The 26703-nt window shown below is 49.6% G+C and overlaps 1 protein-coding gene across 1 annotated transcript; it reads right to left on the reverse strand.

Moving 5' to 3' along the window:
- Nucleotides 1-1584: 1584 nt before the first annotated feature.
- NUDT3 (nudix hydrolase 3) lies at nucleotides 1585-26221 on the reverse strand. Its single transcript, XM_030965668.1, has 5 exons — nucleotides 25838-26221; nucleotides 14765-14875; nucleotides 7417-7461; nucleotides 6737-6821; nucleotides 1585-5985 (listed from the first exon to the last, which is right to left on the reverse strand). Exons 1-5 carry the CDS (start codon nucleotides 25934-25936, stop codon nucleotides 5816-5818), a joined length of 510 nt encoding a protein of 169 aa, XP_030821528.1. The 5' UTR covers nucleotides 25937-26221; the 3' UTR covers nucleotides 1585-5815.
- Between the last annotated feature and the right edge of the window lie 482 nt (nucleotides 26222-26703).

Below are 26703 nucleotides of genomic sequence, written 5' to 3' on the forward strand. Positions count from 1 at the left end.
ATGGCCAGAGCCAGCCCAGGACACCTGCAGCATCCCCAGATTATTTTTTTTTACCAAACCACTGCTTCCCAGAGCGCCCAGATGAGGGAAAAAGGGGAGTCAAAGCTGGGGCAGCACAGGACCTGCTCATCCCTGGGGAAATCTCCCCCTTGCTAACTTTGTGGGGGAAAAGGATGTCAGGGGGTCTGAGGGCGGCATCACCACCCATCCTGGGGACAAGGCACCTTTGTGACCAGGGTGTCAGCCAGGGGGACAAAGCCGGAATAGCAACACAGGGTGTTTATTTCTGCCCCAAACCCCGCTGTGAGCCATCACCCCCCTCCCCTGCGCTCCTCGGCCCCCAGCACATAATTGGGGACAGCTTTGCTGAGCCGCTAAGCTCCCGTTTAAGCAGCTGAGCGCAAGTGGCCGGATTTCCAGCCAGCGCATCCCTGCGGCTGCTCATCCGCCCAGAAAGGCCGGGGTGGGGGTGCCGCGGTCCCCGCGGGGGCACAGCGGCCCCGGCTCTGCCCGCTCAGGCATTAACGCCGCCGTCAGCCCGGATTAATTCTGCCCTGGGCTCCCGCCGCAGCTGCAGCGCGGGGCTGGGGCGCACCAGCCGCCGTGTGTGCTGCGGGAGGAGCCTGGACACAGCCAGATCCCGAAGGGAATTTGCAAAGGCTCGCTTAGGGATGGGTATCCGCACCAGGACAGGTTTGCTTCGCAGGGAAATGCGGGAGATCGCCTTGCTGTGGCCAGGCAGGCAGCCCCAGTGGCACCACGCAGTGCTGGTGCTCTCGGGGCACCACCCGGCTGTTTTGTGGGGAGGATTTTGTGAAAGAGGTGGGAGCACATCCAGAGGCTCCTCGAGGCTCTCCCCTTAAAATTCCCCTTTTTATTGCAGGGTGCATGCCCCATCAGCGAGCCCATCTCCCCATCAGGCTGGTGGTGACATCCCTCCAGTTCCTCTTCCAGGCTGTGACCGTCCCAAGCCACTGCAGGCAGAGCTTTCTCCTTGGGTGACACTTGCCCAATCTCCGAGTTCACCCATGATGGAGAGACCAGGCAGGAGGCAGAGCCGTGTGAAATACTGGCGTGTTTATTGGTTGGCACTAGATTACAGCCCACACTCTCGGCAAACTGGCACCCACCAATTTTATTTTTTCAATTTTTTGCTCTTTTAAAGACAGTGACGGCCTCCCTCTGACACACAACTCAACAGAGGAAACCCCTCATGACAGGACCCCACTGCACCACCCAGCTTCACACACAGAGAGCCCTCCAAACTTTCTGGAGACACCACAGATGAGAGGTCAGAATCCTGTGGGGATGTCCTGCACCTGCTCCTGCAGGTGGGGGTGAGATCGAAGGTACCAGCTCAAACACAAACCAGAGACAAATCCCCACAGCTCTGACCAGCCATGGAGAGTCCTTGTTTTGGAGAGGAATGGAGAAACCTCAGGCAAACACACCAATGGACAGGAGCCTGGACAATGGACGCTGGTCATTCATCCCTCAGCTGGGTCTGGGGTCCCCTTCTCCTGATTTGGGGGGACTGCCAGGAGCCTCCCCCCATGGAAGGACTCAGCAGCAAATGCAAAGTGATCATTCCAGATTTTCTGATTTAATAAATATAAAATAGGACACACAGGAAATTCAACAAACACTCTCAGACTTGCCCAGGTTTCTGAGGCAATTCTAGAGCAAATTAATCAAGTATAACATCAAAATTCCCATCTTCCCACCAAAAAAAAGAACCAAACCAAAAACAAAACAACAACAACAACAAAAAAAAAAACCTCTATGGACTAGCACCAAAGAGAGATTTATAAATCTCCTAAATACAACTTCAGTCCAGTTCAGTTTCTTTTTCACCAGCTCCACTTTAGTTCTGTACAGACCTGACACTACCCCAGCACTCCAGGATCTCCACAGCCCAGAGCAGCTGGATTAGTTCATTCCAAGGTTAGGAAAATGAGGATCACACCCTGCGTGTGTCAGGGCTCAGGGAGCAGCTGAGGGACACCCCAGCCATGAGGTCACCACGGCCCTGAAGGGCTGCAGCCACCAGATGATGCCTTTACTGAGGAGAACAGGAGGGAAAACCCAGCCTGGGAGCAAGAGCAGAGCAGGAAAAGCTCCTCACACTGCCACAGTCACTGCCTGGGGCAGGTCTGGCTGAAGATGCAGCTCCATCCCCCCCTAGCACCAGCCACGGGCTCCACTTGGGAGGGTCAAACCCCAAACCAAGCCCTCACCAAGCCGCAGTGATCCTGTATGCCCTGCACAGGGATGGATGCTGCATCCAGCTGTGTGAAAACACAAACATGTTAATTTGGGATGAAACAGAACAGGCAGGAAAACCCACAGCTCTGGTACAAGGGGTACTCGCTGGGCCTGTGCAGCCTCCAGGATTTTGATCCCTGCTTGCTGTGGAATGCTGAACACAGCTTCTGCATGGAAAAGCTGAGGCAAAGGCCCAAAGCCTCTGCTAGATCCAGGAAGGGAACTGAGGATTCCTGACATTCCCTACCCACATTTTTAGCCACTGAATGCTTTGTGGCCACACAAGGGAAAAAGCAACACTTGCAGATTCCAACCCCTTTTCAATTTTTCCCTTTACAGAGTTTGCTTTAAGGCACATTCCAGCTCAGGCTGAACGAGCTGCCTCAGTGCTCCACAGGAGAGTAGGGAAGAGCTCACAGCATCCACCTACACAGGAACAGAGCTGGTGGGAATGCTGATACTGCTGCTCCTTCCAGCCCCAAACCCAGCTCCCACCTTCTCCCCAGCACCAGGGCAGACAGCAGCAGATTTGGGTGCTGCCTCCCCATCCCCAGCACCCATGGGTGAGGGACCCTGATGTGCAGCTCTCAGGCTCTGCTCCCTTCCATCAGCTGGGTGATGAAGAGCGGCAGCTCCTCCTCACCTCACACCCCAAACCAGCATTCAAGACCTGCCAGGAGGGGGTACCAAAGGGCTGCTGCACCTCCTGGCTGTCTGGGGACACCCTGTGCTGTACCCAGCAGTGCCCAGAGAGCACAGCCAGGCTGAGAGCCAGCTGAGAACTGCTCCCAGGGGATGCTGAGACACAGAGTGACACCTCACGTAAGGGTCAGGTCAGCTGAGGTAAGAAACCAGCTCGGAACAGCACCAGTTTTAGCACAGCTGGGAGCTCCAGGCTCATCCCCTGGGACTCAGTGGCCCCAGCAGAGAGACTGAGCAGCAGTGACCAGGCTGTAAAACCAGACCACCCTCCCACAGCTCCTCTCACAGACAGGGCAACACTCAGTCCCAAACCAATTAACACCAGTTCACATAAAACCACTCCAGCTGCTGGGGGTGCAGCTGTACGAGCTCTAGAGAGAACCTCAGATGCTGAGGAAGATGGGAATTGTGTGGTGCAGGCAGAGGTTCAGGGAGCACAGGGCTCAGGCCTGGTCTGAAATCTGCATCTCTTCCATCAAGGCTATTCCTGCCCCAGGAGCCATTTCCAGTTACAAGGCATAACATCAGCCACTCCGTGGTAACAGCATCAATCCATGCCACATTAAAACACTTTCTTGGCACAATTTATTTTTTCTGACCCAAACAAATAAGCCATTAGCAAGTCATTAACAATATTCTACCCTAAATTGTCAGTTTAACAGCCCTGTAAAAACATTTTTAGTTTAAAAACAAAAGTGTGCATGCTGCTGATATTAAAACTGCAGTTACTCTTTCAGGAGTACCAGCTGTTTTGTTGCAAAGCATTTCCAACATACTAATCTGTACAGTAGAGACCAAGACTCGCTGAAGGCAGTAGATGGCTGTGTCAGGTGCCTCGCAGGGCACGGGGACAGCGACTCTGGGAATTTCTTGGACACTTCCAGATAGAATATTCAAGCCCTTTTGAGAGTTTGGTTCAGGCTGACCAGCACATAGTGAGAAAGGATTGTACATTCGTCTCTAAGTTGAAGTGAGCTGAACTGGTGTAATTTGGGCTCAATTCCAGACGCTTGGGTTTGAGCTACTCCTTGAATAACGGGCTGTTCCTTACGCGTGGTTTTCCATGTCAGCGATCACTGGCACTGCTTTTGGCCTTGCTACTCCACACCGATGAAAGCAGGGAGAACAAGGAAAGGAACAGAAAAGGATCTTAAAATGAACAGCTTCTTGCCAAACCAGCAAGGATACCATTCCCCCTCGTCCCAGGCTCCATGGATATTTCTATCAGATTTTCATATTGTAAGCGCTTCTCAGGAAGAGAGAAAACTCCAGAACAGTGAGTGTTTATTAGATTTTTTTTTTTTGTTAAATAAAGAGCAGGAAAAAAAAAGGAAAAAAAAAAAAAGTACTGCAGATTTAATTTCACATCTTGGCTCTGCTCTGACAAAGGAGAAGTTACTGAACTCAGCAACCACTTCTTGTCCCAAGCCAGGGATTAATTAATGCCCCTCCCAAAACTTGTACCTGTCCCAACCCACCCCCCAACCCCAACCCTTCCCATTTTATTTCCCAACTAGACAACACTGTTGGCAAATCAAGACAGCATGAAACTTACAGCAATAAAACAACAAACCCCCAAGTGAAGTGTGCCGGCGCATCGGGGAGCTCTCCTGTGCTGCTCCCCCGGGAATGCTGCCTGCAGGAGGCAGCTGTACCTTTCACGGAGGGCACACTTCAAGCACGCTCCACGGTGCGACCTTAAGTGCTGCAGAACCACAGGACAAGAGACTCAACACCTGAATTTTCCCCCCGGGATTTCTCTTCAGGGACGCGCGCGCGGTTCTCCGAGCGCGGCAGCGACGCTCGGTGAGCGCGGTCCGACGCTCAGCACAAACCCCAAGTGTCCAGTTCAGCACGGCGTAAGGCATGTGGACAAGAGAGACACGAGCAGGACGCAGCGGGAGCAGGGACAGCGTTGCTGAGCCTCACTGCAGTTTGTCCGTCCGACCCCCCCCGCAGCCCCGATCCCGCCGCAGCCGGCGCGACCCGGGCGCTGTTGCAGCGTTGCTGAGGCTGTTTGGTTTTGGCCAGCGGCTCCAGACCAGCTCCGTGTGGTTTCCCTCGGATGGAAATGCAGAAACGTTGGTGGAAGCTGCCGGAAAAGCTGCAGGGATGTCTGCAGGGATGTCTGCAGGTGATCCGAACTCTGCCCTCAACTTCAAGTGTCACTGCACTAAATCGGGAGATACTGGTTGGGGAGTAAACTGGCCCAGCCACTAGCACTGTCACAGAATGTGTGTTTTTAAAAAACAGAACAAAAGGCAAACAGGTTAATTATGAACCCTTCTTTTCAGAAGCAGACCAGGATTAAAAAAAAAAAAAAAAACTCCCGCAAAATTAAAATGTTAGATCCTCCATCTAAAAAAAAGTTTATACAGATGTGCTGCGAGTAATCCCCACGCGGGTCTGAGCAGCACCTTACAGTACAGACTAAGACTTGAAGAGCTGATCTCACATTGGAAGTCTTTTAATTTAAAAGAAAAAAAAAAAAAAGTGGCTCTGGCTGGGGTGACACGAAGGGGACACTTGGGACACTTCAGAGCACAAGGCAGATGCGGGGCTGGCAGCCTCCAGGCCGTGGAGCGGAGTACCAGGAAAGGGGCACTTCATGCACAAAATGTATTTTACAAAATACAGATCAAAAAAAAAAAAAAAAAAAAAAAAGAGCAAAAAAAGCCAACAACAACGAAAAAAGAAAAAATCATCCCACCTTGCACTAAATCGCAGCACTCTGAACACTTGCTCTGCCCCATGCCTGGTGTGAGGGAGGAGGCATGGAAACGGGAAGGGGAGGGAAATCCAGGTCTCAGTCTGCTTTAGGGAATTGCTCTGGCAGGGCCCTTGTCAGTCATCTGATGTCGGACACGGAGCTCTCGGAGTACGGCGTGCTCATCACCGGGGTGCCGTTGTTGGCCAGACAGCCTTGCCTCAAGGTCTCAAAATACGAGGCCTGCACTGGTTTATGATACTGCAGAACTTTTATGGCATCCTCTATCTTAAACCATTCCCTTTTCCTTCCTGGGGGCAAAGAGAGAAATCAGTAGATGCAACAGAATGATGTTTTCTGATCTCAAGGGCCTCCCCCTCCAACCCCACACTGACAGCTCCCCATCCCCAGGGACAGGTGTTTGTTTAGGGCAGTACATCCCCCGTCTCACATTTCTTAATTAAAAAAAAACCCATTATTTTGCTATTTCTGCAATTTCTAGTCAAGCCAGATGCTCATTTCAAGACAACTCACAACACACACACCAAGCACCACCCAATTTCCATCAGTTTGCAGATGGACTTCAGTTTCCTGTGGACAGCTCTCAGTTCTTACTCTTTCCATGAAGAGCCTGAGGGGAGTCACGTTCCATTTGCTGCAGTGCAGTCACAAACCTTGTGGCAACAACAGGTTCATTTCCACTTGGGAATCCAATTGAAACACAAAGGTTTCAAAGGTAACAGGGAATGATTAACCCACACTGCTCACATGTATCTCCTCTAGTCTCAGACAGGACAGTTCTTCATCTTTGCTTGGTACCATTCAGTGCAAGAATTAAACACAAAATTGCTGCAGAGGCAGCTGGACACTTACTTGGCTTCTCCTGGGCCACAGAGGTGACAAATCATCCATTTCACAACAATATTTTTTTTCCCAAGCAACCAAAGGACACACCACTGCAACTCTTCCCAATGACACTCCCACAGACTCCGGGTCCCAGAGGGATGCTGAGCTGCCCTGTGCTTTGCTTCCATCAGTTAATGCAGCATGCACCAAGCTTACCAATATTGACAGAGTCCTCCCAGTCCTCCAACACTTCGGTGACGATGAGTACGTAAACATAAGTCCTGTGCTTCCTGTCCCGGTTCTGGAAGGCAAAGGGGACAGAGTAACCACCAGCCAACAGCAACAACAAACCTTTCTAGGCAGGAGGGCACTGGGCTGCTGCAAACTGCCCACCTTGGATGCAGCTCCTCCCACAGCACAGCTCGTTCTTAGCTACTGAAAACTGCTGTGTTTTAAATCAGAGAGGTCTGACAGTGTTGATAGGGACACCCAAAAGTGCAGTTCTTGATCTGTGGAGCAGTGGTTTGTGGACTGATGTGCTTACAAATTACTTCTTCAGCTGGGAAGGTTTTGACCTATTTCACATGAGTTTGAAGGAGTCAGTGCCAGAACAACAGCAAGAGCTGTGCCTGGTACCTGCTGACTGTGCCAGCTGTGGCTGTGAGTGCCACAAATGAAGGGGGGACCCCACTCCCCAGCTTTTGGCAGCACCAAGAATATTCAGCCACACCAGTTATCACCAGTGATTTCACTGAAGTGCCCATTGCAAAGATCAGAATTGCTGAACAGCTGTGTTTTTATTTAACACCAAGTCTCACTCCACAACCCTGCAGAGCCATTGTTACTCCAAGATGATTTTTTGCAACAAAATTTCAGTGTCCACGTCTGAAACTTACCTCAAAAATTCCCACTAATCTTCCTAACGTCCCTTTCACTCCAGCCTAGGGAAGTTCAAAGAGAAAAGAAACGTGTTTTAACAACAGCTCAGTACGTGTTTCCTACTTGTTGTGCAGGACCAGTTCCTTCAGGACAGGAAGAAAATGCTCTAAAATTCTGCTTGTCTTAAACCAACACAGTCACAAGGCAAAAAACAGAAATGTATCCTGAGTGCTCAACATCCAAGCATTCCCAGGGTTTTTTTCTCTTGTTTTCCTACATTCAAACAATTTTGAATTCAATCTGGGGGAAGAAGAAATATTTGAGGAGTTACTCCTTGCATACCAATACAGTCCTCGTGACCAGAATCTCCTCTGAAGGTTATTACAGCCTGAGCAAGGGGAATATTGGCTTTGGGGTTTGGCAGTTTTACTCCTTCAAAATCAAAGTTCAAGGAAATAAAGTATGTGTAAGACATTCACTTACACCCCAGAGTGATGTGACAGCTCCCAGGTATTTCAGGGGTGTCCTGCACACACCTGAAACAAGCCAATATAAACACAAAATGCCATGATGTGGCCCTGGCAGCAGGAACCAGAGAGGTTTGGATATAACACAAAGGGCAGATGCACGCTGAAATAAAGCTCTTGAATCAAGCAGAGACACAAACCAAGAGATCTAAGCAACAGTTTTGTCTGTTTGAATACTACTGAGGATGTACCACTCCATCACATTTGGTGTTCCTTTTGGCACCTCTCTGCTGGCTCCCTCCCCACCCTCCTCAGCTCTCTGTGCAAAATCCCGGCCCACTCTCCTGCCCTTGCTTTATATTCCCTCTGTTTTATGCCTGTAAATGGTTGGAACTCAAGTGCTACAGACAAGATGAGATCTTGCTCCATGATTTAACAGGTCTGAACCAACCCACACAGCCTGGCACACGACCCAGCCACAACTGGGAGGTAGAGTCGGCTCCGTCTCCAGCAGCTGGAACACATCCCATGAACAGCCCAGGGAAATTGTGCCTCTTGCAGATGAGATACAGAGATATGATTATGCCAGGCTTCTTTTTTTAAAACAAAAAATGTTTGAGTCACATTAATGCTAAGACAAATTCTCTGTCCTACTGACCAGCTGATGCACAGTCTTGTGCTGTCAGAAAGGAAGAACCTTCTTTAATGAGACAATTTTCCTGGTTAAGTTCCAGCCTATTGCATGAACAGGTACCAGAGAATCCAGCCAGAGAACACCTCACTCCTGCTGCCAGGCTGCTGATGTGGAACTGCCCCAGGAACAAAGGGTTTAGAGCTCCCTCACTACCAGCAGTCACAGAAATCAAGAATTTTTTTGGTAACGCACTCACTGAGCTCCACTTCTAGGAAGTGAATCAACTGAATCTCCCATTTCACTTTTGGACACAAGCTTTATTGTCCCACCAGTATTTGTGACATCCTGCTGGGCCCAGAGGTGCCTCAGTGCCTGTGACTCTGGGGCTATTTCTGGAGCAAGCAGCAGCCCCATGGAGGAGCAGCAATTTGATGCAGGTCGGTGCCCGCTGACCTTTGAGGATTCCACCTCCTCTGCCAACCCTGCTGACCTGGCCTCAGCCCTCTCCCAAGGCATCTGGAATGTAAATGCTTCAAATGCATTTCCCTCAAGGAACTCCTTCAGCACTGGGATTTATTTTTAGCTCAGCCGTGTTCAACAGGCAGCAGAAACACAGGGAGGAACTGGAGGCTTCCACCTTCACAACATACGGACATGAATGCATTAAAAGGTGAAGCAGAATCAAATATTTCTGGAAAATAACTGTCTTAAACCAATGCTTCACTGGTTTCTGGAAAAGGTTGTTGAATTTCTGCTCTCCCTACCTGTAGGCACTGAATCAGAAGCCAGGGATTTTGTTGTGATGGTTTAGTGAACTCTCAAGTCTGACTAGAAATAAATTTATCTCCAGGCAACTGGCCAACCTGGAGACGAAGGATGAATTCTGCTCAAGCAGCCTCCCAGGCAGTTTATCCCAGCTCTAGAACTGTGCTGGAAGTAGCAGAGGGAGGTGAGGAGCCCTTCCTTCTGTGCTGGTAAAGAGAGATGATGGAAATAATGCTGTGTTCAAACCAGGATCCTCCTGCTCTGTCCTGCCTGGTCTTATTTGCCCAAAAAGGCACAAAAAACGATGCCAAGACAAACATGTCTTGTAGGAAAATCATGTTGAATTATCATCACACAAATGGAGAAAGCTCTGAGCTTTGCTTCACACACAAACTTCTCATGTGCAGTTGTAAATGGCAACACAAAAGAATGGTTTAGTTAAAAAAAAAAACACATTGGGTTGATTTTATAAAGCAAGTTCTTACCAAAGCCTGCAAAACACATCAGCCACTGCTCCTGGGGGCCAATGCCTCTCTCAGCCCGTTTTCCAGTGGATTTTAAACACAACATACAGGACACCCAACAACAACAGGATTGTCATACACTTGTTTCTGATAGCGCACTAAATCCCCACACCAACAGGAGAGTTGGTCTCTGTACAATGGCACAAACAAGCATCAAAGTGGAATTCACAGTTTCACACAGATTTCCAACATAGAAGCTGCCCCAAGACACCTGAGAAAATAACCTACAGCTGTTATCACTGACAAGTCAAGCTTGGTAACCAGCAAGGCTCCTCTCTGGGCAAGCTCCCCATCTCCTCCTTCATATGGGCAAGAAAATTTTCTTCAAGAGTTAAAGCCCAGTCCCAGGCTCACCCAGGACTGCAGCAGGGTCTGAATCTTAATTTGCAGCAGATGACTCAGGAATTTTCTCCTCGATGGTAAATTAATGGCCCTCCTGGGTCAGACCAGTGAGTGAGGCAGAGGCAGCACAATTGATTTTGTGCCCCTCTAAGCACTGGAAGTGCTGCAATCCTCCAAGTACATGGAGAATCCCAGGAGGATCCCAGGAGGATGGTCCTGAACCCATCAGCAGGAGTAGGAGAGCACCAGCACCAACTGCAGGTGTGGAAACAAAGCAAGACAATCACACAACAGGATTCCCCGGGAAAGGCACACTCAGGTACAAGCGGACACACAGAGCTGGCAAAATGAGCTTATCCCCTGCTCTGCTGATCTAAATCAGCATCCAGGGTCCAGGGGAGGAGGAAAAGGGAGCTCTGGCAAGAGCACATCAGCCACAGGCACTGCCAGAGCCAGCTGCCTGCCCAGCACACACTTCAAACCCCCAGTGCACCCAGAGGGGTGGGCTGGGAGCTCAGGACAAGGAACAAAAACCTGGAGGAAATGAAGCTTTACTAGTTCTGCTGCTCATGGAACAACTTGTTTTAATAAAGAAAAATTACTGAAGCCATCCAAGAACAGCAGGTTCAGGTTTCAAAGCTGAAAATAAGTTGGGGTCAGATGCAAAAAGCAGCCTGCAGCAACACCATCTGTTCCTCGGGACAGCTTTTATTTCCTTCCATCTGAGCTAAGGAAAATGTGGGTTGGAATTTCAGCTATTCTACTTTGCTCTATTAGGCTCAAAGCCTGCATCTACTACAGATTACTGCTGGGCAAGAGAACTGTGGTGGAACACCCAAATCTTTGCTCTAAGACCTGCACTACTGAAGGTGCAAATCCCACGCAGGAGGGCTGTGGACATGTTTGGAGGATGCTGATTCCAGGCCAGCTGGGCAAACTCTGCTGTCTCAGAGAGGGCCAGACTCATTCATCTAATTTGGTACTGCACGACACCTTTATTTGATTCTACACTTGGGAAACAGAAATGAAATTCCATATCAGAATGAAGAACTTTCAGATACTGCAATCGTTTTTGTGAAGTCTGAGTATACAGGGTAAGGGACAGTGACTTTGAGCCACCTCTTGCACTGGGTATGACCAGCTAGGAGGGGTTCAAAGGCCATCACCTCATCATTCAGCTGTTGGCCCTGCAGTACTTAAAAAAAAATCTTCCTATTTTAGCACTGAAAGATATCAATATCTGTGTTCCAAATCACTAACAAAATACATGAAACAGGAAAGATTATCTATAAAGCATGTTTAGAAGAGGAAAAAAAAAATGTTCCAGCAACCAGATCAAAGTACTGCCATGATGGACTATTCTTGATATTGGCACCAATTGCCTGTTTGATCGCAGATCAAGCACAGATTATCTGGCTTTTGACTCCCATGAAAAAAGAACAACCAACGCTCCTGCAGTGTTATAAAATTTGACATTTACTAAGTATTTAAAGGTCAGGATGTGAAGAATGCTCTAAGTGAAAAAGGAACTGGTGCTGAGTGTCACAGATGAGTGTGGAGGCTTTTTTCAAAGTCACTCTATAATAAGTTTAAGGCATCTATTTCTAAACCCTGATGTTCACCAGTTGCTCACACCCATAAAAACCCCTTACTCCTAAGCAAAGAACACACTCCATGAGCACCACGACCTGTTTGAAAAGGGCACACACCTTCCACAAGGTGAACTTTAGAACACACGTGGAGTCCCCAGCTCTGTAAGACTGACTACAGCACTTCGCAGCAACCTGTCAAAAATAAGAGGTTTCTTCTGAAGAGGCTGCTCTGACCCAGAGCTGCTGTGTGTCTGCTGTCACTCTGCACAAACAATGCCCAACAACTCCAGTCACTTCCAATTTCATGCAGACAACAGGGAGCAAGACAAGTGTTGGTACCTGTCTACTTTAATACTTGTGCTGGTACAGACTAATAGAGATAAGGACTACCTCAAACTAGGACAAGGACTTGAACTCAAACTGGGACAGAGGGATCACAGCCTTCACTCAGAATCAACATTTCATTTTTGGAACAGAAAGAGGGAAAAGTTAGGTAACTTTAGATGACAATTATTTCTGCAATAACATGGATAAACCCAAACACATACACAGTAAAATTAAAACGGTGAATGCAGAAGTTAAAATTGTTGTTTAGGGAAGCATGTTTTGGAAAAAAAAAATGCACACCATGCAAAAGAGAATGAATTGAGAAGAGACAGTCTATTGTCATGCTCAAAAGCCACGAGCAACAGGAAGGATCACAAGTTCTTACAGCTCTTCCAACCGGCTCTTATTAAAAATTGGAAAAGGCATACCAAAGTCAAGGAAAGAAACCCCACACATTTCTCCCACAGCTTTGAGCAGCATTGCTCATTGCCATAGGGGAAACTGGATTTTCCCTCTCCCACCTCAAGCAACAAACTGGAACTGCTCAGCTAACCTGTGTCCCCATGACTGGCTGTCTCAGGAGAGAAGCAAAGACCTCAAACCTACTCAGAAATCAGCCTCAGTTCTAAACAACCCCACAACACCTGGATTCACATGGAAGGGAGGGCAAGGATTCCCAGCAGCCCCCTGAAACTCTTCCTGCCAAACCAACAGCATGAACTGGGAAGATGGGCACTCCTGTTTTTCCCAACACTCCAACAACATCCCCCCTGCACCCAGCAAAGAGCTCCAAACAGCTCGAGGCCGGGGATGTGGGGGTAATTCTGTGTGCAGAGCCTCAGCAGCAGCACATGAGCACAGCCCAAAGGGGGAAAGCCTCACAGCCCTAAAGCTCTGCCAGCACCACTGCCACTGCTGTTCACGTCAGACAGCTCCGCGTCAGCTCCTCCACCTGCAGCACCCAAGGCTGGGGGTGCCCAGGTGAGCTGGGGGTGAGCCTGGGGTGAGACAAGGGTGCTCAAGTGAGCCAGGGGTGCTCAAGTGAGCCGGGGGTGCCCAGCTGATTCCCAGGTGCTGCCGGTGCTCCGAGCTGCTGCCGTTCCGTGCTGGGAGCAGCCGGGCAGAGGTGCCTCGCTGGGCAGAGCTCACCCCTGCCAGGCTGCCAGGGCTTGAGTTACACTGGCAGCGGGCAGGGCTCCACGTGAGCAGGGAACACCAGCCGAGGAGCGGGATTATCTCAGCCAGCCCAAACCAGTTCCTGCGCGGCCGCAGCCGTGCCAGGGCTCCCTTCCAGGCAGCGCTGTCATGGAAAGAGCGCGGCTCTCCCAGGGCGCCGCTGCCCGCGCAGGGAGTGCCCCTGCACATTTATTTTAAGGGTTGAGAGGCAAAGCTCTGCACCTCCTGAATGAACCCTGGACTTCTGTATCGCATCGCCTCATTATTAATAATGCTTGGGCTGAAAAGCAGGAGTCTGCAGCTAAAAATATTTCTATTGTTCTGGTTACACTCACTTTGGCTTGTAAAGCAGTTGAAAGATTGCCGAGTTACTGGAAAAGCAAGATGGGTTACAAGCTGGAAATAAAATTTGCAAGAAGCAATTCCCAGTATTAGAGGGACCTAAAGAGACTTAAAAAAATAAACTTTGACCTGTATAATCTCTTTGTGATAAACTGCTAGATTATTAAAACATCCAAAGAGAAACATGCAGCTTGAGATCTGCCACATTTGGTTAGTCCAACAGTCTGAATATTCAGAGTTGCATTAGACAGCAGCATGTACTTCCAAATAATTCAGGAAAAAACCTGCATAGACCAGACAATTCAAAAAAACAGCTATAGGAGAAGCTTCTTCCCAAGTCCCATCAATTAGCTCTTGCTTTCTGTTCTGCACAGAGCCCAAAGATTTATAACCCTCTCAAAAGCATTTTTAATCCTGCCTTATGTAACTGTGAACCTACTTGGCCCTTCCATCTATAATCATGCAGTCATTTCTGAACCTAAGCATCTCCCCAGTTGGTTAATATTCAGAAGCAAATTCTAAAGACATGTTTTACATACACTGCAGTCAACTGCTATTTACTGCCTTTACACTTCTTACGAAGAAAAAAATTGTTCTTCCAGCAGCTTTAAGAGAAAAATGTGCCTTCTCCCTACAGCCCATTGATCTGTGTTTGATCTGCTGTTTGATCTCCTTCCTGAAAGAGCTTCAAGCAAAAAAGAGAAAAGAAACCAACCAACCCATGCACACTTTAGAAACTGCTGCTGGTAACTTATGGCCAATTTCACTTATTCACATAAACCTCACTGTGTATTCTAAACCAAAAACATACCTAGGTCCCTATATTTTGATTGCTTTTAGCGGCTCCTAGGGGTGTATTTCTACCTTCTACCCAAGTACTAGACAGGTCCACAAAGGCACAGCTGAATTTTGAAGGTCTCTTACAGAGAAAATGAAGCAGAGACTATATATACACTGAAGTGACTAGAGCTGAACTTTATTTTCAGTTAAAGGTATCAGGCAAGGACAAGCTCATTCCAACTGAGAGGTTTAATTACATTCCCATGTTCTCTTATTTAGGACTCCGTTTTCCTCCCACGTGGGATGGGGATATCACCAGTGACCCCATCTGCCTCTCCACCTCGAGGAGAAGAAGGAAGAGTGATGCAAACAAACCCAGAGAAGCCGGGCTAACAGGGCAGGGTGAAGGCACTCACCTCCTCACAGACCTCGCGCACGGCGGCCACGCCGGGCTCCTCCTCGGGCTCCATGCCACCCCCGGGGACAATCCATCGGTCTGGATGGCGACTACTGCTCACCAGCAGCACCTGTGGAGAGCAGTGACAGTTGATGGGGCACCCCCATTGCTCCCCTTCAGACACCCCCAGACACGACCCACCCAAGGCAGGGCCTTGCCACTGCTCGCTTCTCCCTCGGCCCCGTCCACACAGCCGTGGAAATTCCAGCAGCAGTGACACCGAGGCACTCCCACACTCTGTGTTACCTCAGCCACCGCCTCTCCCTGCTCTGATGCATTGCAGGAGAAACTGTCCTTGCACACCAAAACACTCATTAGCTCTGGGCACAGCATCACCCACAGTGTGAGTTCACTGCAGAGTCCCCACAGCTCAGGATATACCCCAGAAAACAACACAAATGCACAGATGCTGCTCAGCACCTCCACCCTTTGCAGAAGTACCTCCATTTAATTCTCCTGGTGCCTTTGGCCTTGCCTGTCCCTGCAGTTCTGTCACTAACAACACAGACAGTCCAGGAACTCCCACTGCACTATTTATGTGCAATTGTCTGAGCACAGATTTTCAGCCCCACTCTTTGTCACTTCTTTTGCAGTAGGCACTGAGGATTCAGCTCTGGAGCCAGCACTTGGTTACTTTTGGTTTAGAGGAGGTTGTTTAATGAGGTAAAAGCAAAATAAAAGCCTATATTAAACCTATTAAACTTAAAGCCCCCTAGGAAAGGGCAGCACGGAAGGACAGACTTTTGTGAATGAGAAAAATGGTTCAACCCTCTTCCCGGAGGGATTTACCATACACATGCTTTGGGGTAGGTTTTCTTGAAACAGTATTTTTTATTCCAGGGTAATTCTGCTCTGGAGAAGTTCAGGTTCTGATTTGCCACCTCCCAGCAAGACAAGTTCTAACTAACACTCTCAACTGACTACAGACTGTCCCAAAGAACAGTGAGATGCTGTGCTTATTAAATCTACTTGCAATACACCCATGAGCAGAGATGGAAACTTAAAACAACACTAATGCTGTTGTCCAGCTCTCTAAACAAAGCTCGTTCATTAGAGTCATCCTGCTGTACTTCATCATTTCACGGGCACAAAGCTCAGAGCCAAAGCGACTTGCTCCAGAAACTTTCCAACATACCAGTCCAATTAGGTTCCAGGCCAGCTGTAACAGTGTCAGACATTTGGGAGTTACACTGTGGAGACACTGAAATCCCAGGCTTTACCGGGGAAACAGTGATTTGCCAGTAGGATATGAAAAGATTTGCACAAATTACCCAAAGGAATCTACCTACAGAATTCAAACTTCCAAAACAAAAACAAGCACAAGATTTCCAGGATTTTTCAGCTGGTTTATCTTGAAAATTCTCTGACCAAATTCATATTGGAAACAAATGAAGGTGCATGAGCACCTCAGTTCCACAGTTCCAAGTGGGATGGTGCCTGTCCCATCCTGTGGCCAGGCTGTGGCAGAACAGCATTTGCTTTACAGTGACATCCCAAGTGTTTGGCCCTCTCCAAGAGGAAGGCAGAATTCCTTTCCTCCAGGCATCCAGTCCATGTAAAACTCCACCAGAAAGCCATGCCTAAATAGGGAATGTAAACTTCATTCATCCTCAGAGCTCTTGGGACAGCAGCCAGTCCCTGCCAGGCTCCCCAGCCACCGCACTTTGCCACTGTGCCTCTTCCCAGCACAGTACTTGACTTCTACTCCATCCCCACTCATCATCCAAAAGAGTCTGGACTCAAATTCCTGACTCCAGGTCAGTTGGTGATTCTGAGGACAAAGCTAAAAGAGCAGGAACAGCCATTTCAAGTGCACCTTTGCTGCCAGGTAAGGAAGCACCAGCTCTGCCACTTCCCATTGCAATTCAGAGCTTCAGCTCAAGGGGGAAAAAAGCAGAAAAATATAAAAAAACCTCCAAAGAACCAGAACTTTGAAACTCAGCAGAGCACATCTCACAGCCCTGAACTCCTGCCACCTTCCAGGCGTGAGAACAAGGATCTGCTATGGAACCCTGGACACAGACTGCTCCAGGAAACCTGCTCAGGCTGAGACAATGCCTCTGCAACGCACCAGGAGGAACTTCTGGGTGCAAACAATGGTTTGAGGCAAAGTAAATTAACTTCAGCTGCTCTGGCAGTTGAGCATTTTCTGAATAGAATTAACATGAACAACCCTTGCTGGGAAGGAAAAACCTGTCATTCTCACACTTTTATGTAATCAGACTATTTCCTGTTTAATAAAAAGGAAATCCCATCAAGAGAGTGCAGGAAACAAGCCCTACAAGGTCATTCTTTTAAAACAACTTCAAACAGGATATTGCTACCAATGAGCTCTCCCAAGACAAAGGGGCTGAGTTCCAAAGGAGGGGGAGACATTGCTGTGTTGGAAAAAACCCACACTTCCAACACCAGCCCTGGATCCAGATACATGCAATGCATTCAGAGAGATCAAGGAAAACGTTGTCATCATCCAAATCCCAAAAAGGTTTGGGTTGGAAGGGACCTTGAAGCCCATCTCATTCCATTCCCTACCACCTTCCAGTAGAGCAGCCCAGGGTACAGCTGGCTTTTTAGCTCATTAACTTCTTTATTACATAAATAACTTTTATTTTAATACATTCTAAGTACTTAATTTAATCTAAACAGCCATCAAAAAATAAACCAAAATTTAGTTATGTTTTTAAATCAGGCTAGAACACGTAGGAAGGTCAGATATTTCCATTTTATCCTTGCCAGGCAACTGTGTTTAAAATGGCTACTGAGACTCTTGGCCTGCCAGGAATTTTGGAGTTGGATTTTGGAGCCACATCCTGCAGACTTTTTGGAAAAGCATTTGCAGGTAATACACATGTCACATGGCCAAGTTGTGTTTTCCAGGATTTCAAAGACAATTATGTCATTTCAAAGCAGGGAAATGAGCAACACAAGCTTCTCTGGCAAGGCAGGAGGTGGCCCTGCTGAAACTCTCCCACAAAATCCCCCACAAAAGAGAAAGTTTAGAAAAATAAGCCAAGTTTGAAGTGTGCAGCAGGGGCTCGAAGCAGAGCCTCAAGGCAAAAACCTTCAAAGCTGCACACAACAAACAAACCCAAACAAACCTGAGCAGTGCTAACCCTGCCTGGAGGAGACAGGAAACACACCAAGACATCTAAGGCTGCCCAAACAGCCACATGGAATAAGGAGCTCCATGGGAAAACGGGTAAAGAGTTTGTTCCTGGGATAAATCTGGGCATCCCCCATACACAACACTTTAAAACAACCAACACAAACCTGCTGTATCCACATGGAGGGGTTTTTCTGTCTTCTTTTCACAGGAATAATGGGGCTCTGCAAAGCAAGAACTGGGAAACCAGGTTCAGGCAGAGAATTAACTCTGCAATTGTGGATCAGAGGAGCAGAGATTCCCAGGTTCTCCCATGCTATGGTGGATTTAAACAACATCCACCACCCATAAATAAAACAAGAGCAGCTCCACCACAAGGAACACGATTCCTTGAAAGAGGCTCCACAGCAGCACTCGAGCAGACAGAAAGGGCCACAGCCCTGTGAGGAGCTGGGCCACAGCATGGGTAGAAAATGAGCTGAGAACCTTCCAGACTTCCAGGAAAAGTCAGTGCTACCCACCTGTGCCAGCCAGGGCCCGGCAAGCTGGCAGCCAGCACAGGGAACAGCAGACAAGATGTTAAATCCAGGGTCTGGCCCAGCAGCCTCCTGCTGCCAGGAGCTGATCCATAGCTGCTGGCTCCTGACACTGCCTTACAAGCTTCCCCTCAATATTTTCAAGCTTTCCCTCAATATTGACATGCTTTCTATCAATACTGTCGTGCTTTGTATCAACACTAAGCTATAAATCACATCGTTTGCACAGCAACTGAAGCACAAACCTCCCGGCATTGCACCTCATTTCCCACTCCAGCATCATTTATCAGAGCACAGCCTGCAAGGAAACTCTGCTGCCGCAGAGGCTGCAGGAGCTGGGAGGAGAAGATGGCTGACTGCAAGGCTTTTGCTGTTCAATCTGCCTTTGTCTCAAAGTTTCAGTTTAAAACCAGCGTGTTCTCAGGAGCTGAGCTGTGCTCCCATGTGCCCCATGGCCAGGCAGATCCCAGAGCTGGTGCTGTGTCCAGCATAACAAACACCTTGGGTGTTTCACTGCAAATTCACAAAATTCTCCCAATCCCTAAATATCAGTCCTGTAATGCTTTTCTACCTGACAAAAGTGGGATGTTCATCTGTCCACACCAAATCACTTTAAGCCCTATGATCAGCAAGGGGTGAGAACTGGAGGAGTAGGGGGAGAAGAGGGACACTGCTGTCACCAAAGCTGTGCAAAATTAATCTCATTTCCCTGGCAGCAACACAGCCTCGATGACTCCCCAGCAAATCACGTGTTTTGCCAAACTGCAAAGGCAGTTTGCCCCAGGGTGCACGCCAGGGCTTACGGGAGGGCTTCTCCCACCCTCTTGCTATTCCAGGCACGTTCTGGAGCTTGCACATGGTAGGAGTGAATCCAGCCGGTGGTCAGCAGGGCTACAGCCCGCCCTGCACCTGCCAGGGTCAGCAGCTGGGACCACAACACACACTCTCACCAGAAATCCCTCCCTGCCCATAACAGCCTGTCCTGCCAGGAGCATTCCAGCTCCTCAACAGGATATGTTTCCTTAGACAAGTGTTATTTTTGCACATGCACCTGCACCAGGCTCCGTGGGATAATGGGATTTAACTGATAACGAGGGATCCAGGAGCTGGAGGTGGCAAATTCACGACAGGACGGTGCAAAAGGGAAGGGATTTGTACTAGAGAACTTGACAAAAGTAAAGCACAAGTTTTGGAATGGGAGCAAGAGGTGAACTGGAAAGAGTTCAAGTCATTTCAAGTGCTTGGATCGCACCTACAGTCCCATAACCAGAGAGGAAAAAATACAGCAGATTCTGTTGGTTTTTAGGCTGCTGGTTAGAATAACAATAATAAATCACCGTGCTGCTGCTCTGGCTCCAGAGCTCCACAGGTCCTGTTACTGCTACTGCAGTGCTCCTGCTGCTTCAGAGCCACTGCCTGCTCCTACCAGGGAGGAACACAATCCCAAGTCCTCCCCCTCCAGCGAAATTATGGTTTAGATAACCACAGAAATTATCTGCAACATGCCTTCCCATGCTTCAGGAGCAGCTGAACCGCCTGCAGCAGCAGCCGCTGCTTTCAGAAGCTGAGGGCTGATAATGGGCACTCCCAGAGAGAGACCCCAAACCCCAGAACCTATTTCTGCCTGTCAAAACCAGTTTGGTGACCACTCAGTGCTTACACAACTTGTCCAGGCGCACCTTTTCCAGGAGAAAGGCTGGCTTGTAAAGTGCCTTTTTGAGTAAGGGAGGGGAAAAAGCAATGAAGAGGTATTTGGGGTTTTTACAGAGCCCAAATGACTCTGGCTGTCAGCAGCTGCACACTGTTCTGATTAACCACCCTACTCAGGACATACAGCACGCACAAACTCTTGGGAAGCTGCTCAAATATAAGTAGTTAATTCTACACACAGCATCAATATATGTCACCTGCAGGAGGAGAATAACCCCTGAAACATCTGACAAAAATCTACCCAGCAGGTAATTGTACCCCTCTGAATTTCACAGGTTAATGTGAAATTGCTGAGAACAAAGAGTCAGTGTGCCATATCCAGTGGCAGGGACAGGAATTCTGAAACAAACGCACACAAAATTTGAGAGATCTTTGACTGGTCTGTGCAGTCAGTCCTTCAGCTGGGTTGAAAAAGAACAAGTGTTTAAACTAACAGAGGCCCTGTTTCCCAACCACTGGATGTCACCTACAGCACTCCCACATGGATGTTTGCTATTTGTAAGGTAGAACTGAGTTTGCTAATTTTGCTCTATCCAAGCAAACCAGGAGAACCCTCCTTATTTTAAAAGAACATAAAAGTCCACACACATGGTTGTTTTTCTTTTTTTTAATAAGAAGGGAAAGAGTTGTTTTTCCAGATTGTGAGAGCCTATCCATGGAAAGATAAGGTCCCCTGGCAGCAGTCCCTGCTGGGTGCACCCCCAAATGCTGGTACCTGTCTCCACACTGCAGGAGTTTATCTGAAGGGTGCTGAGATGAACCGAGTCAGGCAACTGGGCATGTTTTTTTTTAAAAAAAGAGGGGGTACAGAATACACAGAGTGAGGCGAAAAAGGTAGGAAAACAGCTCCTAGTCAAGCATTAAATGGATCTGAGGTGGAAGAGATTCCAAAGCAGTGTTCTGCAGAGAACAGACACAGCCACCACTGTTGGTCCTTCTCCACAGACCCAGGGTGGAGCACACCCTCTTTCCATAGTCATCACTTTTCCCTGAGTCGCAGCAGAACAAAACTGACTCAGTTTTCAGTTTCACAACAGCTCGCTGAGCTTCCAGCAAATGAAGTGAAAACTTAACAATTTTCATTCTTTTGTTGTCTGGAAACGTACAAGAGACCATGGAATTGCTTGTAAAACTGTTTAGTGACAGCTGCTTTTGTGGGAAGGCAAAACACTTTTTAAGATGAAAGCCAGGTTGGAGAACACAACTTACAGATTCTACACAATCTACAGGGCTGAGAGGGACAGGAGAGCACAGGCAAGAGATCCACTTCCAAGCTGGCCCTTATCCCCCTGGAGATGTGGTAACAGGTTAGCAACAGACCAGGAGAACTTCACCTGGGTTCAACCACGACCCTTTTATTCAGCAGATGGGAGCAGCCAGCCAAGCCCAGCCATCAGAACAGGGATTCTGAGACTATTCCACAGAAAGCAAGATGATCATATGATGCTGGGCTCACTTACGCCGGAGTGGTTTTAGCTGTTATTGGTTTACACTGGAGCCAAGGCACAGGGGACAGCCCAGGAGCACCTCGTGATCCCCACCACACTCGGCGGGTTCCAATCCCGGCTCTGCTGTGTTACATCACAGCTGGAGAGGAAAACCGGGAGAGGAGAGGCCAGAAGGAAAAGAAAAAAGGTTCGTTTGCATTCCAATGGCTTTCCCAGGGGCCACCCGGCCCAGCTCTCCCCGTGACCACCGTGACCACCGAGGCTCAGCAGCGTGTGCCAGGGCACCGGCCCCTGGGTGAAGCCTCTCTTCTCCCAGCTCCATTCAGGCCTCATTCACTGCTCAGAAAAGATTCTTCCCGAGACATTTTCTCAAAAAAAAAAAGTCTTTAAAAACGCCCGTGGTTAACGAGCAGCTTGTCCTTTCACAGACACAATGTGGGCATGTTGAAACCTGCTGCTGTCCCAGCACAGACCCAGGGCCCAACGGTGCCTCTTTATCCTGTCAAACACCACCGGAGCAGGGCTCCAGCTGCTGGGCCATGAGGGGCATTTTCTGGGATGTTTCCTCATGGAACAGCTGGTCCACACAAAAAATATGTGTGTTGTGTAAAAATAACACCCTGCTGGTGATGCTGAGGGGCAGGGACGCCCCAAGCAATGAAGTGACTCCAGAGGTACCACAGGATTTGGGAGCTCTCCCTCTGCACCCTCCTTCCACAGTTCTGCAAATATCCCAGGAGTTCAGTCCATGTGAAAAGATGGGAATAGCAAAGTCCTGGTTCTGGCTGCTGGAAGGTCCTTTGAAGTCTGTTCCCACTCTCTGAATGAATCCCGTTGCTGCCCCAGCTCTCCCTGCTGCCCAAGGATGTGGATGGTGGTTTGGGAAACCACACACAATTTGGGGGGTTTCCACAATGCCCAAAAAATGTAAATTTTTTTCTCTATTTGAGATTCATATTGAAATGAATTCTCCCTCTGCTGCTTTTTAAAGGAATATGTAACAAAGGCATCTTTTCAGCCAATGCTTGGTCTTCCAAAACCGTTCCAGAGCTTTTTTCATGCCCAAAAGTAGCGGCCTCCAAATGCAATGCAGAGACAATGTGCGACCTCCAGCAGCATAAGGAAAAAATAAATCACTTAAAAACTAAAAAAGAACAAAGTATTTTTCTGTTAAGCTTCTTTATTTGCAAATGTAACACCAAACCAAGGACATGGTGTTTTATCAATCTCCAGAGATTGCAAAGATTTCAATGAAAAATATATCAGTGAACTGAAGAGTCAGGGGGAAACACCTAAACAGAAGAAAGCAGCCTCCTCTGTAAGAGTAAACAAAATTCTCTTATTTCTTCTTGTCCACTGACAAACTTTTTTAATTCAAGAACTAATGAGGGGTTAAAAACAGGAAAAAATGAGATTTTTGAATTCATAGCAGGAAATGAAGAAGAAAGGCAAGACCGAAGTTCTACTATTTCTTAAGCACTTAAAAGGAACAGTAATGAGAAACAGCCAGTCCTAGAAAAAAATCCAACTTTAATATAGAAAGTTTAATTTATTTATCAAAACATGCTTCTTTTCTTCTCTCTTCTTTTCAAACACTAAGCTTTTAATAGCTCTTTAATGTACATACTTTGGCTCTGGCTCTTTCTCCCCTCCCTGGAGAGACCTTTTAAAGAGATCTCAATTTCCACTTAAATAGAAGCAATCAATAATAAAATACGTCAGTAACATTAAAAAGTATTATTGTCCAAGAGCAAACCAAGAAATCTTTCGGAGCCATTTTACATTCTGTGTTTAAATGTGTACAGGTAACACCTTCCTTGCTATCAAGCAGGAGTGAGTGGACACCAGTCAGCTTCTCTCAAAGTTTATTTAAAAGCCAACAAATGAGAATTAACCCAAGAAATAATTAGAAAGGAAAATTAATAAGGTGCCCTGCTTGCTGATTTCACTCATTGTCACAAGTTTAACTTCAATGCCTTTTGGCCAGGGCCAAGTGCAGGATCTGGGCACAGAGTCCATCCCAGCGGGGTTAATTCCACGGGATTGGGTAAGAACTTTCCCAGATGGATTTGTGCCAAGCCCCCTTCCTGGGCAGCTCCTGCGGCAGGGCTGTAACAGGTGGGAACAGAGGATGCAGCTTCAGCCCAGTGTTCAGCTCACAGGTACCACACACAGACCTTCAAAGGCTCTGAGATCAGACCCATCCTTCCCTGCCTTGCTCCTCACCTGCAGCACACGCAGCACATCCCGAGGAAACCACCCCAGCCCGGAGTGCAGCCCTACCACAGACACCACTGCTCCCTCCCCGAGCTGTCCCAGGGCAGCAGAGCCACTGCCAGCTGTCACTGTGAGCTCAGGGACGAGGCCACCAACAGCGACCACAGGGACAACGAGAGCTCAGCCAGAGGCTCCACTGCCCTGCACACAGAAACCTCCCCAGAGCTCACAGACCCCCGGGAATGACCCAGCACAGGGAGCCAGCTTGCTCAAACCCTGCCTGAAACCAGAAACAGATCGTTCTACTCCAGCTCTTACCTGGAAATTAGAGCCTGAAGGAGTTTAAATTCAATCCACTGCAGGTGGAGACCACAGCAGAGACATAAGAGACACAAAAGTGGTTTTAAATCTCAGCCTTACACCAACCTGACAGCTGAGCCTGCTGGCAGCATCCATCCCACGCCAGCGTGCCTTGGGAACGAGTTCACTTTCCTCCTTGGATCTCTTGGGTCAGCACTGTGACACTGCCACACAGCCCGGTGTCCCAGCACCATGAGGGCTCTGACCCCTGTCATTAACACACCTCGGTGTCCCCAGCACCATGAGGGCTCTGATCCCTGTCATTAACACACCTCAGTGTCCCAGCACCATGAGGGCTCTGATCCCTGTCATTAACACACCTCAGTGTCCCAGCACCATGAGGGCTCTGATCCCTGTCATTAACACACCTCAGTGTCCCCAGCACCATGAGGGCTCTGACCCCTGTCATTAACACACCTCAGTGTCCCCAGCACCATGAGGGCTCTGACCCCTGTCATTAACACACCTCAGTGTCCCCAGCACCATGAGGACTCTGTCACCGGCTCCCACGGGCTGGAGGGATCAGCTGGAGCCTATGCAACACTGCAGCCTGAGGTGTGTTAAAATAAAACTCACAACCAGTCACATGCTGATTGCCTCAGGCACCTGTTAAAAGTACTTTTCTACCCTAAACCACCCCGCAGTCACACATGGCCAAGTCTCCACTGCTGGAGAAGAGCCTGCAAAGTGCCCCACTACTTGTGTACGATTCATCAGGGTGCTCCAACGCCTTCACCCACCCGTGCTGAGCATCCCCAGCATCACCACACAAAACAATGATGGTCTTCTTCACGGTCAGTCCATACATTTCCTGGAAGTCCGTGGGAAGGATCAGTCACACTGAACGCTGCACCAGCCACACTGCTGTCATTTCAGACCATTTCTGCTGAAATGCTGACACTCCTCATCACGCCAGCACAGCTACAAAGGGCTTGTGCAGTCTCCTTCACGTTAAAGAATAACTGGATGGATGCTAATTGCCTTTCCTCCAGTGAACTGTCTGCATTCCCTTCCGATTTCCTGTAGCTACAAATATGATAATCAGGAGAACAAAGACTTTAGCACAGCCACACGGGCACAGCAAATGCAGTGGAGTGTGTACGCCTGACTCCAGCAGCAGCACAGACAGCAGACCTACAGCCTTGCTGCTCTGAGCACCCCGAGCCCACCTTCAGGAGGTGTCAACAAAGCCTGGTGTAAAATCGCACATCGGAGCGAAGTTTCTCGCTGTAACTTCCCGGACAATGCAGCCCCTTAGCAACGCGGCCGCTCTCAAACCAACCAATCCACCTTTAATTCCCACTTCCTCCCAAACTCTCTGGACAGCAACTTCTGGCACTCCATCAGTCCCCTTTTATCCCAGTTTCTTTTTATAAATCCAAGGTCAGGTTTCCTCTCCCATCTCATGTGATGTGCTGGACTGAAGTTCTGCCAGCGTGGTGGGTCCCCAACACTGCCAAGCCCCCTCCCGCGCTCCCCTCAGCCCGTCCCGCCGCCCACCGGGCATCTCCCCGGCTCCGCCGGAGAGCAGGAGCCCAGTGGGAAGCACCAACTCTCCCAGCGACGCTGAACGGCGCCTGTTAAAAATAAAACCCCGCTGGGACCGAGTCCCCCCACCCCGGTCGCTCGGGGGTCCCGGGCCCGGCCTCGCCCCTCACCTCCTCCTCGCTCTCGCTGCGGAAGCACAGGCAGGCCGCCCGCTTCTTGTAGCCGTCCCCGTCGTAGGTGCGCGTCTGGTTGGACTTGAGCTTCATCATCCTCCGCTCCGGGGGCGGCGGGGCTGGAGGACGCGCGGCCCGGAGGGCGGGGGCGGGCGGGACCCACCGGGCGGCGAAGGACGGGGGAGCGCGGAGGGACCGCCTGCCCGCGACAGTCTCTTTCTGGGTCTCGCTTCGTGGGTCTCGCTACGCGCTGCCTCCCTTCGCCCGCCTCACCCCTGCCCTCGCTCCCGGCCGCGCCGCCGCCACCGCCCGCGCTCCGGCCACCGCCGACGACGACCGCGCCGCCATCTTGGGGCTCGCTACGCAAACGGCGTAGCGCCGCCGGCCGGGGAGGCGGCGCTGCCCCTGCGGCCTCACGGCGCGCCCGCTACGCGAAGTGCGCAGCGCGGCTTCCAGAATCGCTCCCCCTCACTGGCGGCGCCGCCACGCCTCCGCCCCGGCTCGCGCGCTCTGCGCCAGTGGCGCACGCCGCGTTCGGGAATAGGGCGGGCGGCGCAGAGCGGCGGTGGCGGGCGCTCGGCCTTACGCGAACGGCGCAGGGGCCGGGCCGGCCGCGCGCACGTGGCCCCGCTGTGACAGCGGCTCCGCGGGGACCGCAGCGCCCGCCCTGCGCCGCGCGGGGGCGCTGCGGGCACCGCGCCAGTCCCACCCCCCGGTGACCCCGCGGGGCCGCGTCCGTTCCCCGGTGACATCCCGGGTGTGTTGTGTGTGTGTGTGTGTTCATCCCCCTGCCCTGACACTGTGGGTCGGTGACCATTCCCCCTCCGGTGGTACCCGGCTGGGTGTCCATTCCCCTGCCGGTG

The sequence above is a fragment of the Camarhynchus parvulus genome, chromosome 26 (genome assembly GCF_901933205.1).
Source record: "Camarhynchus parvulus chromosome 26, STF_HiC, whole genome shotgun sequence".
Lineage (NCBI taxonomy): Eukaryota > Metazoa > Chordata > Aves > Passeriformes > Thraupidae > Camarhynchus > Camarhynchus parvulus.

What these genes read in the sequence shown, in the direction of transcription:
- NUDT3 (XM_030965668.1), bottom strand. Translation starts at nt 25,936, where the DNA reads ATGATGAAGCTCAAGTCCAACCAGACGCGCACCTACGACGGGGACGGC. An exon ending in GCAGCGAGAGCGAGGAGGAG is followed by an intron (nt 14,876 to 25,837) that starts GTGAGGGGCGAG and finishes TGCTCTCCACAG; the next exon opens with GTGCTGCTGGTGAGCAGTAG. An exon ending in TGCGCGAGGTCTGTGAGGAG is followed by an intron (nt 7,462 to 14,764) that starts GTGAGTGCCTTC and finishes GAACTTCCCTAG; the next exon opens with GCTGGAGTGAAAGGGACGTT.